At 42.9% G+C, this 15134-nt stretch overlaps 1 protein-coding gene across 1 annotated transcript in view; it reads left to right on the top strand.

Moving 5' to 3' along the window:
- Positions 1-15134, top strand: part of LOC140737314 (probable voltage-dependent R-type calcium channel subunit alpha-1E) — a 619860-nt gene that overhangs the window by 484439 nt on the left and 120287 nt on the right. Inside the window, 1 exon segment of the mRNA XM_073063744.1 lies at positions 3960-4124. Coding sequence (XP_072919845.1) covers positions 3960-4124 — 165 coding nt within the window.

Below are 15134 nucleotides of genomic sequence, written 5' to 3'. Positions count from 1 at the left end.
GACATTGTTCTCAAATCTCACCAAAACTCCTGAAAGGAGTGAGATGAGTCTGAGTAGAATCAGCTGACACTCGCTAGAATCCAGAAGAATGAGAGATGGTTAATGACTACCACACAGTGGGTCTGACATTCATCGTCATGAACTGCTTTGAAAGACTGATCATAGTAGGCATTAACTCCAGCCTTCTCAACAACCTCGACCCACTGCAATTCGCCTACTACTGAAACAGGTTGTCATCTTCCTGTATTTATTTAGAAATACAGCACAGTAACAGGCCCTTCCAGCCCTAAGAGCCTACACTGTCCAATTATACCCATGTGACCAATTAACCTTCTAACTCCTAAGTCTTCATAATGTGTGAGAAAACCAGAGCACCCAGAGGAAATCCACATGGTAACAGGAAGAATATACAAACTCCTTTCGGGCAGCAGCAGCAATTGAACCCAGGTCGCTGGCACTGTAAAGCATTATGTGAACTACAGTGCCACTGTTCCTGGCCCTAAACTCATCTCTGGAGCATCTGGACAGTAAAGACACCTATGTTAGACTATTGTTTATGAATCATAACTCTGCCTTCAAGATTATAATTCTAAGCAAACTTATCAATGCACTCTGGAAGTAATTGCCTGCCTCTGCAATTGGATCTTTGACTTCTCACTCACAAACCGTAATTAGTAAGGATAGGCACCACAATTATTCTCAGCACTAGTACTCCAGAAGCTGCATCCTCAGTCCCCAAATTTACAGCCTATGTATTTACGGCTCTATGGCTAGAGTCTAACTCCATTCCCAAGTTTGCAGATGATACCGCACTATCTCAATAACAATGAGTCAGAGCACAGGAAGGGGGTGGAGAGCTTAGTGCCATGGTGTCATGACAAAAGCCTCTCCCTCAGTGTCAGCAAAACAAAAGAGCAGCTCATTGACTTCAGGAATCAAGGTGGTGCACATACTGTACTCCTCTCTACATCAGTGATGCAGAGGTCGAGAGGGTTGAAAGTCTCAATTTCCTAGGAGTAAACATCACCAAGAGCCTGTCCTGGTCCAACCACGTAAAAGCCATGGCTGAGAAAGCTCATCAATGCCTCTACTTCCTCAGGAGGGTAAAGAAATTTGGCATGTCCCCATTGACTCTTGCCAATTTCTATTGACGGACCTCAGAAAGCATCCTAACTGAGTGCATCATGGCTTGCTTGTGATGGCAAGAAAGAGCTCAGCACGTCATGGAAGCCAGCCTCCCCTCTATGGATATAGTTATTTTTCTCACTGCCTCAGTAAAGCACCCCACATAATCAAAGACCCTATCCGCGTAGACTTGCTTCCTTCTCCACTCTCCAATCAAGCAGAAGATACAAAAACCTGAAAGCACACACCATCAGGCTCAAGGACAGCTTCTGCTCCACCTTTGAAAGACTATTGAATGGTTCCGTAGTACAATAAGATAGACTTGACCTCATAGTCTACCTCATGCACCTTGCTGTCTACCTGCACTGCACTTTCTTTGTAGCTGTTACACTTTATTTTGCATTCTGTTATTGTTTTACTTTGTATTACCTTAATGCACTGTGTAATGATTTGATCTGTAAGAACAGTAGACAAGACAAGCTTTTCATTGTATCTTGGTACATGTGACAATAATAAACCAATTCCAATTCTCAGTAAGCCACTAGAGACTGCAGATACTGCACAGTGGGTCAGGCAGCTTCGATGGATGGAAAGGGGTGGTCAGTGGTCCCAGTGAAATGTGTAAGGTTGTGAGAATGATTGACATAGTAGATACCGAGAGGCTGTTTTCTTAGGCTGCAAAGAATTACATTAGATGTCATTTTAAAATAAAGGTCATTGGTGGTGATTGATAATTGGCTTATGGTTGCATGTATCAGTGAAAAGCCATCCAGACATATCATTCCATATATAATTGGATTGAAGCAGTAAAAAGAAAACTCAATGCTGAACATAGTGTTACAATTACAGAGAAAGTGCAGTTTAGGGAGACAAATAAAGTGCTAGGATCATGACGAGTTAATTGAGGGATCAAGGGTCCATCTTTTAGGATAAAAGAGGTTTGTTCAAGAGTCTTATAACCTTTCCTTGAACGTGGCAATATGTGTTCTCAGGCTTTTGTATTTTTTGCCCTACCTAGGGGTGAGAAAAGAGAATGTCTGGGGTCCTTGATTATGCTGGCTGTTTTTATAAGGCAGTAGGAAATATAGTTGGTCTCTTTCTGTTACACATTTGTTTGATTTGCTGGGTTATATTCACTATTCTGAAGATTTTTGCAAAGTTTGGCTGAGCAATTGCCAAACCAAGTTGTGATGCATCTGCAGAGGATGATTTCTATAGTGCATCTGTAAAAGCTGGTGAGGCTGAATTCTTTGCTGAGTCTTGTGAATTGTTGAAATTCTGTACCTCAGGTGCTGTACGTACCAGTTCTTTCGTATATTCAAACACCTCACAGGTTCGATCTCTGAACGCTAAGGGAACCCAAAGACAATGAAATAGGGCAGAATTTCATTGAATTGGCAGAAAAAACAACTGTTTAGAAGTTGTGCTGTGATCATATAAAATGTGGGCAGGTTTCACAGGCCAAAAATACAGGCTTTGACTCCTCTTAAAGCCAACCAATTTCAGTTTTCACTTTTCATGTACCCATACTTTTCCCGCCATAATCTTTTCGCACCATAATCTCTTCGCTCAATAATCTCTTCACACCAAGCTTTCCACTGCAGACTACAGACTTGCTTCATGATTCACAATTCTCACTCAAGCTGCACGTGCTCGATGCCACGTTAAAGGGACAGGGAAACTAAGCAGCAGATTTAAAGGCTGTAATGGTATAATTCAGTAGCTTCTTCCAGACTACTGTTTCTCCCACACCCTACCAGCCAACTCCCCCAAACAACGCTGCCATCATTCACAATCTTTCCCACAAGGCCACTGCATCAATAGTGACCTTTTAGTCTCTATGTGGACTGAGGCCCTTATCTCATTTACTCACCAGTTCCCCTCCTCTGGCTATCTTGACATCACCAATCCCTGTTCATTGGTCCTGTTCCCCTTCTGTTGTCCATTAGTGCAGTCACCCATCTCAACTCCCACCTCTCACTGCCTACTGTTACACCACTCACATTAAATTAGAACATAGAACAGTAGAGCACAGCAACAGGCTCTTCAGCCCATTATGCCTGTGCTGTCCATGATCTTGAATTAAAACATCATCCTGCACATTCATGTGTGTCTTAACAGCCTCACATCTGCTTCCATCACCGCCCCTGGCATCCCATTCCCAGCACCCTGCGCCCTTTTTATAAAAAGAAACTTGCCTTGCACATTTCCTTTTAACTTGTCCCCTCTTACCATAATCAATGCCCTTTGGCATTTGACATTTCCACCCTGAGGGAAAGATCCTGACACTGCCTATGTGCTTTCCGTAATTTTATAACCTTCTATCAGGTATCCGATGTTCCAGAAAAAAACAGTCCAAGTTTGTCCAAAATTTTTGATAGCATATGCCCTCTAATCCAGGCAGCATCCTGGTGAACCTCTTTTGCACCCCTTCCAAAGCTTCCACATACTTCCTCTAATGCGGCAATCTGAATTCCGCAAAACACTCCAAGAGTGGCCTAACCAAAGTTTTATGTTTTGACATCTCTTCATCCGATTATTTCAGCCTTTACCTACAGTTACTCTAATTCCCCTCTCACTCCACATCAGCACTCAAGCTCCTCCTCCAATATGGTCCTGTATCTTATTCCAACCTCCTGTGTTGACCATTCACACATCATTGCCAACTTGACACTGCATCTTCTCTCACTGGGTCCACACCTGACACAAAGTGATCTCCACAACATCACTGCATGAAGTAAATAAGCCCAGAGCAGCAAGGTAATAACGCAGTGAAGGGTTGTCTGTCGGAATTCTAGTCCAGAAGTCATCTTGTATGTCTGTTTTCTCCCCAGAGAGCCTGTATCGATTTTGCCATCAGTGCCAAGCCCTTGACAAGGTACATGCCACAGAACCGACAGACATTCCAGTACAGAGTCTGGCACTTTGTGGTGTCACCCTCCTTCGAGTACACCATACTGACCATGATAGCGCTCAACACTGTGGTTCTCATGATGAAGGTAAGCATGGCTGCGAGCCATAGATTCAAAGTCTGCCATGACGTGGAATGCTGAGTAACGCTGTTCTCCTTAATTCACTCCTCACACTAGAGACATAAGAGATTCTGCAGATGTTGGAAATCTTGAGCAACACACACAAAATGCTCAAGGAGCTCAGCAGGCCAGTCGACAGTTTTTTCCCCTCTGTAGATGCTGCCCCTCCATCGAGCATTTTGTGTGTATTCCTCATATTACATTTGCAACACCCCTGAGCTATCTGTAAAAGGTTTGGTGGGATCTGGGCCAGATGCAGGCACATGAGACTAGCTTAGGTTGGCATCTTGGTGGGCATGGATGAATTGGCCTGAAGGGCCTGTTTTTGTGCCATAATGATTTATGACTTTATGTCTCTGGTCCTACAGTTCTTGACTATTTTTCCACCCCCACTTTTGATTGCCTCACGTTTGATAGATATGAATTTAGCTGCCAAAGATCCTCATTGTGAAATTTCACACTTAACCAGATTTCATAAATGTCTCTCTGACCCCCTGCATTCCTTTTTTCAACTTAAACCCGATTCTTTAGTAGAACCTTTGGGTGTCCAGCCATTTACCTCCATTAAAATGATAGAGTTGTAGAGTAGACCGAGTAACTCCCTCTAAAATGGAGTCCTACTGAGTTGTGTAATTCTAACATCAGGTTATCACGCATGATTAGATAAGCAACACAGGACAATTGAGAGTAAATCTAACATTCTTCAAGACCACGTTACATCTGTAACATTGGGTGATATTATGCTCCACAGTGTTGCTCTCCGTGCAATGAGACAGTGTTGATATTTCCTGTACATAGATACTACTGATGAATACAATACCAACATTGGGGAAGATCTTGTGGGTAATATTCCAAACAAGTATTTTACTCCTGGTTTCACACAAGAGAGGGATCTTGCTAATGTTATTGTTAATGTGGTATGTATAAAATGTCAAATGTGACAATCATTGTAAAAGGGAAACTTTGATATTGATTTGGCATTAATAAATTATCAAACCCATATAAAGATAATGCCGGGTTGTTGAAGGAAGGGAGGAAATTGCAGGATCACATTGTGTTGGGTAACATCCCTGTTAGTCTTGCTCTATTTGGTAAAAATTTTCATATGGTGTATCTCAGGAGTGTTTGGTGATACTGAGTTTCATTAGATTTGCTTTAGAATACTAACCATGGGTGATACTCAGTGGCTAAGGCAGCACCTGAAGAGAACAGAGTTAATGTTTCAGAACTGATCAATGCTAAGTAGTGTTTGGTAATACAAGCGGTGATTGATAAGTTTGTGGCCTAAGGTAGAAGGAGTCAATTTTAGAAAACCTACCACATTTATTTTTCAACATAGTCCCCTCCTACATTTACACACTTAGTCCAGCAGTCATCATCTCCTTCTACCTTAGGCCACAAACTTATCAGTTACCCCTGATGAGTTATTAACTTCAAACTTTCTGCATAATCACTCAAAGAGTTGAACTGCACGTGCATGTAACAAGAGCTGTATAACTCATCTCCTTCTACCTTACGCCACAAACTTATCAATCACCCCGGCTGTAGACACTTTCTGGAAGTCCATGACCGTTGGACTAAGTGTGTAAATGGACGAGGGGACTATGTTGAAAAATAAATGTGCTAGGTTTTCTAAAATTGACTCCTACTTTAAGCCATGAACTTATCAATCACCCTTCGTATTCGCTGGATTGGAACTACAGCTCCAACTGTAGATCACCCTGATGATCTGCTGGCATAAGAGTCTCACAGTCAAAAAGCAGAAAAAGAGGCCCTATGGTCCACCATGCCCATGTCATCTGTTGTACTTATCAACATTATTCTCATTCACTTTCACTAGGTCCATAGACTTCTATGCCTTGGCAATTCAAGTATTTGGCTGGATGCTTCTTAAATGTTATGAGTATATCTCCTTCCACCACCCCTTCAGGTAGTAATTCCTGACGAGCTCCTTCTGAGTGAAAGAATTCTCACATAACCTCTTTAATTCTCCTGCCTGTCACCCTAAACCTGTATATGTCCTCTTGTCTTAGACATTGATACTATGGGGAAAAAGATTTTGACTACAGTCTTGAATAAAAACCACCAGCTCCACCTACAGAACAGTCTGATGATCTGCTGATAACTCATCACTTTCACTATTCATCAGAGATATTGTGAACATCTAAATAATTAAAAATGTTTAAATGATCAATTAAGTTAGAAATACATGAATGCTGTTAATTAGCTAATAGATAATTGCACTTTGAAATATATAACTTGCCTCACTTGGTGACCGTGTTTGGATTAATATGGCTGTGTCACTTGCGGCTGGTGTAACGCTGAGGTGTGTACTGCAGCTTTGCTCATGGAACATTGGTGAGGCCATGGGCATTCCAGAGGGAGAGTGGGAGGTCAGAAGCACATGCACATGGCCTATACTGTGCAATATGGGATAACACACAGTTAACACTTCAGTGGAGAGTACCATGTTTCTAGACTGTGTTTTACAGCGGCAACACTGGGTGTTTCTGAGGTACACAGGACTACTTCCCATGCCACTGGACAATGCTGGGTTACTTCCTGTAGAATGGAGTGCTACTGTTTAACACTGGCTATACTTCGTCAAGTCAAGTCACTTTTATTGTCATTTTGACCATAACTGCTTGTACAGTACATATAAAAATGAGACAATGTTTTTTCAGGACCATGGTGTTACATGACACAGCACAAAAACTAGACTGAACTACCTAAAAAAAATACAGAAAAAAAAAACTACACTAGACAACAGACCTACCCAGGACTGCATAAAGTGCACAAAACAGTGCAGGCATTACAATAAATAATAAACAAGACACCAGGCACAGTAGAGGTCAGTAAGTTGGTGTCAGTCCAGACTCTGGGTATTGAGGAGTCTGATAGCTTGGGGGAAGAAACTGTTACATAGTCTGGTCGTGAGAGCCCGAATACTTCGGTGCCTTTTCCCAGACGGCAGGAGGGAGAAGAGTTTGTATGAGGGGTACATGGGGTCCTTCATAACGCTGTTTGCTTTGCGGATGCAGCATGTAGTGTAAATGTCCGTAATGGCAGAAAGAGAGACTCCGATGATCTCAGCTGACCTCACTATCCGCTGCAGGGCCTTGCAATCCGAGATGGTGCAATTTCCAAACCAGGCAGTGATGCAGCTGCTCAGGATACTCTCAATACAGCCCTTGTAGAATGTGATGAGGATGGGGGGTGGGAGATGGACTTTCCTCAGCCTTCACAGAAAGTAGAGACGCTGCTGGGCTTTCTTTGCTATGGAGCTGGTGTTGAGGGACCAGGTGAGATTCTCCGTCAGGTGAACACCAAGAAATTTGGTGTTCTTTACGATCTCTACCGAGGAGCCGTCGATGTTCAGTGAAGAGTGGTCGCTCTGTGCCCTCCTGAAGTTAACATTTTGTTTTGTTTTGTTTTGTTTTGTTCACATTCAGAGACAGGTTGTTGGCTCTGCACCAATCCGTTAGCCGCTGCACCTCCTCTCTGTAAGCTGACTCATCGTTCTTGCTGATGAGATCCACCACGGTCGTATCATTGGTGAACTTGATGATATGGTTCGAGCTGTGTGTTGCAGCACAGTTGTTGGTCAGCAGAGTGAACAGCAGTGGAATGAGCACACAGCCCTGGGGGGCCCCCGTGCTCAGTGTGATGGTGCTGGAGATGCTGCCTCCGATTCAGACTGACTGAGGTCTCCCAGTCAGGAAGTCTAGTATCCAGTTGCAGAGGGAGGTGTTCAGGCCCAGTAGGCTCAGTTTTCCAGTCAGTTTCTGAGGGATGATTGTTTTGAATGCTGAACTGAAGTCTATGAACAGCATTCGAACGTATGTGTCTTTTTTGTCCAGGGGTTAGGGCTAGGTGGAGGGTGATGTCTGTCGAGCGGTTGGGACAGAACGCAAACTTGACCTTCTATTAGGTAATTAAACCATGCAGGTTGTTGAAGTGCTATTAAGAGAGCACTCCGAGAACAGTGGCCATAACTATGTACAATACATTTCATATGTAAAGATCTGTCCTTAAATTGGGGAGGCCATCCCCCAATTCCCCCTAAATTGGGGGAAGGATGAGTTCAATAGCATAAGCCATTCTGAAGCATGTCAGTATTAAGAAGGTGGAGATGTTAGATATCTTGGAATGCATAAGGTGTGAATGTGTAAGGGTATGCATAATATCCCCAGGGTTGGATGAGGCCTATTCCAGAAAGCTGTGGGAAATGGGGGAGGAAATTGCTGGAGCTATGCAGAGATTTTTTGCATCCTCATTAACCACAGGTGAGGTCCCAGAAGACTGGAGAACACTAATATTGTTTCTTTATTAAAGAAGGGCACCAGGATGTATCTACAGGCTGGTAAGTCTTGTCAGTAGTAAGAAAATTGTTCGGGAAAATTCTAAGAGATAGGATTATGTGTATGTTGTAAAAGAGAGACTAATCAGAAATAGTCAGTATGGCTGTGAGGGATGACCTGTCTCACTAATTTGATTGAGGTTTTCAAGGGCATAACAAAGGAGATCGATCAGGACAAGATGGTAGACATTGTCTATGAGGACTTCAGTAAAGCATTTGACTAGGTTCCAACATGGCAGGCTGATCCAGAACATTAGGACACGTGGGATACAAGACTAATGGATCCAAAATTCACTTGGTCATAAAACTATAAGACGTGGTGGCAGAATTAGGCCGTTCAACCCAACAGAACAGGGATATCAAGGAGCAGATAGGGAAACAGATCCTGAAAACGTGTAATAATAACAGAGTTGTCATGATGGGAGATTTTAATTCCCAAATATCGATTGGCATCTCCCTAGAGCAAGGAGTTCAGATGAGGTGGAGTTTGCTAGATGTGTTCTGGAAGGTTTCTTTACACAGTATGTCGATAAGCCTACAAGAGGAGAGGCTGTACTTGATTTGGTATTGGGAAATGAACCTGGTTAGGTGTCAGATCTCTCAGTGGGAGAGCATTTTGGAGATAGTGATCATAATTCTATCTCCTTTACAATAGCTTTGGAGAGAGAGAGGAACAGACAAGTTAGAAAAGCGTTTAAGGGGAAATTATAAGGCTATCAGACAGGAAATTGGAGGCTTAAATTGGAAACAGATATTCTCAGGGAAAAGTACAGAAGAAATGTGGCAAATATTCAGGGGATATTTGTGTAGAGTTCTGTATAGGTACGTCCAATGAGACAGGGAAGTTATGGTAGGGTACAGGAACTGTGGTGTACAAAGGCTGTAATAAACCTAGTCAAGAAGAAAAGCAAAGCTTACAAAAGGTTCAGAAAGCCAGGTAATGTTAGAGATCTAAATGATTACAGTTGGCCCTCCTTATCCGCGAAGGATTGGTTCCGGGACCCCTCACAGATACCAAAATTCACGGATGCTCAAGTCCCTTATTCAACCTGTCTCAATGTGGTGGACCTTAGGACCCAGCAGAACCCAAGACCTTATTTAACCTGTCTCAGTGCGATGGACATTAGGACCCAGTGGCAGAGATCTGAATCCGCAGTGTTTCTGTTCATGAAAGTAATCATGATAATGATTGAAAATAAAGTGGAAATAATAAAGCGATCAGAAAGAGGTGAAACGCCATCTGTCATTGGAAAAGCGTTAGGCTACGTTGGTCAACGATCGGAGCAATTTTAAAGGATAAAGTGAGAAAGGCTGTGCCCCGATGAAAGCTACAATTATTACTAAACAACACAGTGGCTTAAGTTTTGGGTTTTTGATCCTCCACATCAACTCGGCACGGTGGAGAGCGCACTTGATAGCGATCTGTCACTAGATCGAACTCAGGAACTTCCCAAGCCTGGCGCTGAAACATACGTTCTTAAGTGTTTTATATGCATAGAAAGGTAAAATATATACTATATAAGAATGCAAACATTTGACTAACTGACACTAAATAATACCGGATGTACCTGTTCCGACTTAATTGGTAAGAGAACTTCCGATTTTTTTCAATCCCAATCCGCGATAACCCACGCACATCCTCCCCTATACTTTAAATCATCTCTAGTTTACTTATAATACCTAATACAATGTAAATACTATGTAAAATAGTTGTTATACTGCATTGTTTAGGGAATAATGACAAGAAAAAAAGTCTGTACATGCTCAAACAACAAGTACCGGAAGAGCACTTCCGGGTTTTCGTGATTCACGATGCGGAATTCGTGGATAAGGAGGGCCGACTGTACTAGACAATGGGGTGACCCGTTGGGGCATCCTTTGAGAGCAAGGTAGTGCAGTCTGACGTGACCAGAATGAACATTAAATTTTCCTTAATGCTATTAGTATTGCTTTGCTTTGGAGTTTGAAGAATAAAAACCAGTTCATTAAAGAAGAAAGACGTGTATCAAGGCAAATATAGCTCCTCCTCATTTAACGAAGGACCCTTCTGATGGCAATATTTCTGGTTGATCCGCCACCCTTGTGCCTCTCATTGTCATTCTGGAGACATGCATCCTTTCATGCGCTGTCTCTTCATCTCTTCTGCTGTTTATTCTTTGTATCTGATCTTGGAGACATGCATTTCTCAGCTCCTTTGTCTCCTCCACTCTCCTCCTTCTGTGCCTGTTGTTGTCATTCTGGAGACGTGAATGCCACTCCTCCTCTGTCTCTTCTTCTCTCATCTTTTTTGTCCTGACTCTTTGATCCTGGAGTCGTGTGGCACTGGACTCATCCGATTCTTGTTCTCTGCCTCTCCTTGCCGCTTCCTGACGACATTTGGCGTCACCTCTTGACCATAATGTCCTCCTCCTCTTTCCACATGGTATAATTAGGCTGACCATTTTTTTTAACCCTAATGCTGGATGGAAGATACGAAGCAGTAATACCAAAGGAAGCTGATTATTCTTGATGATGTGGTTGGTACTGTCCTAAATGGACGTGATATAGTCACCACTGTCCTTTGACTGCAGCAAAAGGTTTTATGGGTGTCTCGAAGTGTATCATTACGGGTTACAGGATGTTATGTCATGCTTAAATTTAGAGAAGATCCCATGTTCAGTTTTTGAATCTAGTCAAGACTTTTATACATTGTGGGGACCATTTGTGAGTTATTTTCAAAACCTGTGATTTGTTGTAAAAGTACAGATGGTGGCTAATAATATATTTTATTATATGATAAGGGTTTTTTCCCCTTTTTTTCTTGTTTTTCCTAACAGCTCTGACTTTGGTAGTGGGTTCAGATTTTTTTTCTGTATAACAAAATTATTATACAGGTAGTCCCCGGGTTACGAACGTCCAACTTACAGACAACTTGTACTTACGAACCGAGGAAGGAGAACGCCGTCCGCCATTTTAAGTCGGATAGCGACACCATTCACCATTTTACATCATTTCCGTTGACACTGTTGAGTGTTTAACTTTGTATTTGGCTTAAATTTTTCTTAGTAAAATTCACCCTGACCCCGCCCGCCCCCGCCCCCCCCCCCCCCCCCCCCCATTCCGGTTGGCTGGTGGCACAGTGAGATCGGCGCCGGGCTGGAGAACGGAGTTTCCCGAGTTCGATCCAGTGATAGACCGTTCCCGTGCCGGGTTGATGTCGATCCAGTGACTCCCGTACCATCCGTGCTGGGTTGATGTCAAGCTCGCAACTCGACCTCGTAAAAAAAAAACACTGCCACCTCCAGTTTAAATTCTCACACGGAATATTGTGGAGGATCAAATACCCAAACCCAGCACATTGTCCCATTTAGCCTGTCTCAGTGCGGTGGTCCTTAGGACCTAGCGGACCCTGGGAGCTGGCAAAGCTCAGAGCCACCACCCTCAGTGTTTCTGTTCCATTGACGGGAAGCAATCGTAATTGAAAATAAAGTGGAAATAATAAAGCGTTTGGAAAGAGGTGAAACACCATCGGTCATTGGAAAAACGTTATGCTACAGTCAGTCAATGATCGGAACAATTTTAAAGGATAACGGATAAAGTGAGAATAATGGAGCACTTGAAAGGCGCTGCCCCGATGAAAGCTACAATTATTACTAAGCAACGCAGTGGTTTAATTATTGGAATACATATGTTTCTTAAGTGTTTTATATGCATAGGAAGGTAAAATATGTACTATATACTAAGACAAATGTTTGACTAACTGACGCTAAATAATACTGGATGTACTTGTTCCGACTTCTGTACAAATCTGACTTAAAGACGGACTCAGGAACGGAACTCATACGTAACCCAGAGACTACCTGTATTTCAATATTATGATTTAATTTAATTTTTATGAACACAGGGTTTTGTGATTGTAACTGTATTTTTAATACAATGTATTTGGTACTATTTTTTGACTTATATATCTTCATGTACTCTGTATTCCTTTATGCAGAGACTAATAAAAATATTGAAAGAGAAGTACGCCATTACAATAAGATTTAATGATCTCTTATTGATAGGTGGCAGTTAGATCTGTCCCAATCCTGCACATGCTGATGGTGATCAGAAGTATGTGGCCGCTCAAAATAGAGCTGCTGTGCCTGTTTGCTCCGGTTGGTGTTGCTGCTGGGGCTGGCCGTGTGCATGCGTCGTGTTGTCACGTCCCCGATTTCCATGATGGCGGATCGGCTCTCGGGTGAAAGCCAGCTGGTTGATTTTTGCGAATGAGCAATTTTATATGAATATATAACCCTGAACTTTGCCTGTTCAAAAAGTTAGCGCATTTTAAGTTGATTTAGCCAAAAAAAAGTGCCGCTGTAATGTGCCGTTTGCACTAATTGGAGGTCACAAACAGAGCATGAGACTTTTAGTAGTATATAGATAAGGCTACTAGGAAGGAGCTTAAGAAGGTAATGAGGAGAGCCAGAAGGGACCATGAGAAGGCATTGGCAGACAGAATTAAGAAAAACCCCAAGGTATTCTTCAAGTATGTGATGAGCAAGAGGTTAAGATGTGAAAGAATGGGACCCATCAAGTGTGACAGTGGGAAAGTGTGTATGGAACCAGAAGAAATAGCAGAGGTACTTAATGAATACATTACTTCAGTATTCACTATGGAAAAGGATCTTACTGATTGTAGTGATGACTTGCAGCAGACTGAAAAGCTTGAAGCATATACATATTAAGAAAGAGAAAGAGCTGGAGCTTTTGGAAAGCATCAAGTTGGATAAGTCGCCGGGGCCAAACGAAATATACCCCAGGCTACTGTGGGAGGTGAGGGAGGAGATTGCTGAGCTTCTGGTGATTATCTTTGCATCATCAATGGGACGGGAGAGGTTCCGGAGGATTGAAGGATTGCGGATGTTGTTTCTTTATTCAAGAAAGGGAGTAGAGATAGCCCAGGAAGTTATAGACCAGTGAGTCTTACCTCAGTGGTTGGTAAATTGATGGAGAAGATCCTGTATTTATGTACATTTGAAGAGGTATAATATGATTAGGAATAGTCAGCATGGCTTTGTCGAGGGCAGTTTGTGCCTTATGAGCCTGATTGAATTTTTTGAGGATATGACTAAACACATTGATGAAGGAAGGGCCGTAGATGTAGTGTATATGGATTTCAGCAAGGCATTTGATAAGGTACCCCATGCAAGGCTTATTGAGAAAGTAAGGAGGCATGGGATCCAAGGGGACATTGCTTTGTGGATCCAGAACTGGCTTGCCCACAGAAGGCAAAGAGTGGTTGTAGTCAGGTCATATTCTGCTTGGGGGTCGGTCACCAGTGTTGTGCCTCAGGGATCTGTTCTGGGACCCCTTCTCTTCGTGATTTTTATAAATGACCTGGATAAGGAAGTGGAGGGATAGGTTAGTAAGTTTGCTGATGACACAAAGGTTGGAGGTCTTGTGGATAGTGTGGAGGGCTGTCAGAGGTTACAGCGGGACATTGATAGGATACAAAACTGGGCTAAGAAGTGGCAGATGGAGTTCAAGCCAGTTAAGTGTGAAGTGGTTCATTTTGGTAGGTCAAATATGATGGCAGAATATAGTATTAATGGTAAGTCTCTTAGCAGTGTGGAGGATCAGAGGGATCTTGGGGTCCGAGTCCATAAGACACTCAAAGCAGTTGCGCAGGTTGACTCCATGGTTAAGAAGGCATATGTTGCATTGGCCTTCATCAATCGTGGAATTGAATTTAGGAGCCAAGAGGTAGTGTTGCAGCTATATAGGACCCTGGTCAGACCCCACTTGGAGTACTGTGCTCAGTTCTGGTCGCCTAACTACAGGAAGGATGTGGAAACCATAGAAAGAGTGCAGACGAGATGTACAAGGATGTTGCCTGGAGTGCGGAGCTTGCCTTATGAGAATAGGTTGAATGAACTCGGCCTTTTCTCCTTGGAGCGAAGGAGGATGAGAGGTGACCTGATAGAGGTGTATAAGATAATGAGAAGCATTGATCATGTGGATAGTCAGAGGCTTTTTCCCAGGTCTGAAATGGTTGCCACAAGAGGACACAGATTTAAGGTGCTGGGGAGTAGGTACAGAGGAGATGTCGGGTAAGTTTTTTACTCAGAGAGTGGTGAGTGCTTGGCTGCCAGCAACGGTGGTAGAGGCAGATATGATAGGGTTTTTTAAGAGGCTTTTAGATAGGTACATGGAGCTTAGTAAAATCGAGGGCTATAGGTAAGCCTAGTAATTTCTAAGGTAGGGACATGTTCGGCACAACTTTGTGGGCCAAAGGGCCTGTATTGTGTTGTAGGTTTTCTCTGGGTTTCTCTCTAGAACTGCTCTGCCATCCCTTCATAGTTGATTTATTATCCCTCTCAACCCCATTCTCCTGCCCTCTCCCTGTAACCTATGACACCCTTTCTAATTAAGAACCTAGCTACTTCCACTTTAAATATACCAAATTGCTTGGCCTCCACAGCAGACTTTGGCATTGACTTCCATTGATCCACTGTCCTCTGGGTAAAGAAATTTCTCCTCATCCCTGTTCTAAAGGAGTGTCCTTCTGTCCTCAAGCTGTCCTTTGGTCCTAGACTCCCCCTCTGTAGGAAACATCCTCTCTACATCCACCCTATCTAGGCCTTTCAATATTT

The sequence above is a fragment of the Hemitrygon akajei genome, chromosome 12 (assembly GCF_048418815.1).
Source record: "Hemitrygon akajei chromosome 12, sHemAka1.3, whole genome shotgun sequence".
Lineage (NCBI taxonomy): Eukaryota > Metazoa > Chordata > Chondrichthyes > Myliobatiformes > Dasyatidae > Hemitrygon > Hemitrygon akajei.
Note: the sequence above shows the minus strand (reverse complement) of the source record. Positions and strands in the feature narration are given on the sequence as shown.